General features: G+C 34.9%; 1 protein-coding gene across 1 annotated transcript in view; it reads left to right on the top strand.

Moving 5' to 3' along the window:
* Positions 1 to 2,481, top strand: part of Csmd3 (CUB and Sushi multiple domains 3) — a 1,279,636-nt gene that overhangs the window by 1,129,306 nt on the left and 147,849 nt on the right. The window contains exon 40 of the mRNA XM_012516661.2: positions 583 to 679. Within this exon, the coding sequence (XP_012372115.2) occupies positions 583 to 679 (97 nt within the window). The remainder of the gene's footprint in view (positions 1 to 582; positions 680 to 2,481) is intronic.

The following is a 2,481-nucleotide window of genomic DNA, read 5'->3' as shown; positions in this document are numbered from 1 at the left end:
CACTTGCCCAGGAAGCACTTATTCTATTGAGCCATCTCCCCAGCCCTTCATTGTTGAATTCTTATTACTTTGTTTAGTGAAATTTTGTATTTTTTTAATGCTGTTTTCTCTATCTCTATTTTGTATGCTTTAAAAAATAAATAAATCAAAGTTCCTTTATGCCCCTAGACCACCAACCTGGTTATTTTCTAGTCACTAAATAAATCAAGTCAGAAAACTCAATCAGAGACAAGATTTTTCACACCCCAAAAAAAATCAATGGTAAGGAGTTGTTTGGAAATTGCATTGCAATTCTTAAGAGGGCACTAGATTAACCTAAGGCTTTTAATGCGGAGAATACTCTGAGGTTGTGGAGACATTCTCTGTGTTCCAAGAACCACTTGATTCATTGTAAGGCTCTTCCCATACCATCGGCTCCTGGAGGCCGTCTCCGATCATGGTAAGATCAGTTCTGCTCTTCAAGCCATGGTCACAATGCTGTGGTCCAGCGGGAGAGGACTCTGCTCTTCAGGGAATTGGTAGAATGAAGCACACATTTCCGGTTAGCAATATGTATTCTTATCAGCCATTGCGATTTCACAGGTGCAAGTTATTAGCTTTGCCACCGAACATAACTGGGATTCTCTGGACTTTTATGATGGGGGAGACAACAACGCGCCAAGGCTTGGAAGTTATTCAGGTAAAGACAAGATCTTAGCTTAAGGAAAGTATCGATATAATTAGGAATATAAAAATATACTTTAAAGAACTCTGCAAAACTTTGGCATTTTATATAATGTACACAGCGAAGAAGATTTAAATTTCCAAATCTTAAAACTAATTTAAATATAGCTGCTTAAACCTTACAACATTCTGATTATAGATGTGTAATTATTTATTAATGCTTATATGCTAATGGCAATATTTTTGTTGAGTTGTGGCTCATGAGTAGTATGTGTCTCTTCTGTGAAAAAAAATGATGAATACTAACAATTAATGCTTTGGTAGTGATAATTATGGAATATTAATATCAATACAATTCAGTACCATCATTAAGATAATTGTGAGGCTCTGCAACCTAACAAGTACTGCAATTTCTATTAAATAAGAATGAAGAACATGTAACATGTTTCCAGAAGATAAATAAAGTTATTCAAAATTATTATATCTATAACAATATCAGAAAAATACAATATAAAATAGTCTGATTTGTTTTAGAAGATGTTGACTGATTCTTAAAGTTCACTTGTGAGATTTGTTAAGGCTTTAAGGCTAATTTATGCAATAACCTAATAACTCACGTACAGACATTGAAGAACTTCGTTATTTTTTACTATTATATATTTTAAACTCTAGAGTTACAGTTAGAAGCATAGCTAATCTCTTAAGATAATCATTTCAGAGGTGAGCTCGAGCTAATGAAAATTTTTAGATTTTAGAGTATATTTATCCATCATTACCAATGAGGAAATGAAAGATATATGGTACCTCAGAGCAAGAATGATGGGGCTTAGTAAACAGAAGCATAGAGCTTCCAATAGGTCGGCACAGTAAAGGGAAAACTTCATTAAATTTTCAGCATAGCTTTATTTTTGAGTTAAGTGCAATTCTTTCTTAATAATAAATATAAATGTGATCAAAGTGACTTAAGAAACAGCTACTGCTTCCCCAGGGCCAGCTCTGTGCGAGCCCTGTCCCGCATTTCTTCCTGTGATGTTTCTTGAAGTTCACAGAGTGACTGAAGTTTAGAAAAGCAAGGTGTGCCCCATGGTGGAGCGAAGGCTAGGTGAGCTTGGGTCCCAGCTGGCGTGACTCGGGTCAGAGCACTTAAATCACTGGGAGCCGCGCGGAGAGCAGTGAGCGCCCTCTGGAGTCTGTGTTACCTCTGTCTGCGCTGATTGAGGTTAGCACACAAAGGAGCCCACAGGAAAAGAGAAAGCAAAAACAAAACCAGAGAATTTGTGCCTTCTGTAATGAAATTTCCCTGTTCTCTCCTCGAAGTCATCTGGGGAAGCTCAAAAACTTTGGTACAAAGTCAATGTCAAATAGCTACTTACTTATGGCAAGATATTTACAACACTACCAACGTATATATTTACTGAACTTTACTGCAAAATACAGCTTTGACAATCATTTTTATACCTGTCATTTGAAATTGCTTGTGTTGGTGTCAGAAGGTGCTTGTATTCTAGTCAAGAAGTAATTCGTTCAAATAAATACTTCATATTTTCATAACTCGATAACTGGATGAAATAAAGTTGATTTTCTTCATAAGCTCAGTAGAACTTCAATACAATGCACTGAAGAGAGATAAAGCTAATGTTAATTCACAGCTGAATTTTTTTATAAGCTAATAACCATGTTTTCTTTCAGAGTGGACATATATATGTATGTATGTATACATAATTTCTTCATAAAAATAAAAACACTTAATATACTCCAAATGCATAAAAAGTCTTAAATTATTATGCTTTAAAAATCACATTCCATTTTAAAAATTGA

The sequence above is a fragment of the Octodon degus genome, unplaced genomic scaffold (genome assembly GCF_000260255.1).
Source record: "Octodon degus isolate 3935 unplaced genomic scaffold, OctDeg1.0 scaffold00118, whole genome shotgun sequence".
Classification (NCBI taxonomy): Eukaryota; Metazoa; Chordata; class Mammalia; order Rodentia; family Octodontidae; genus Octodon; species Octodon degus.
This window is presented reverse-complemented; position numbering and strand designations above follow the sequence as displayed.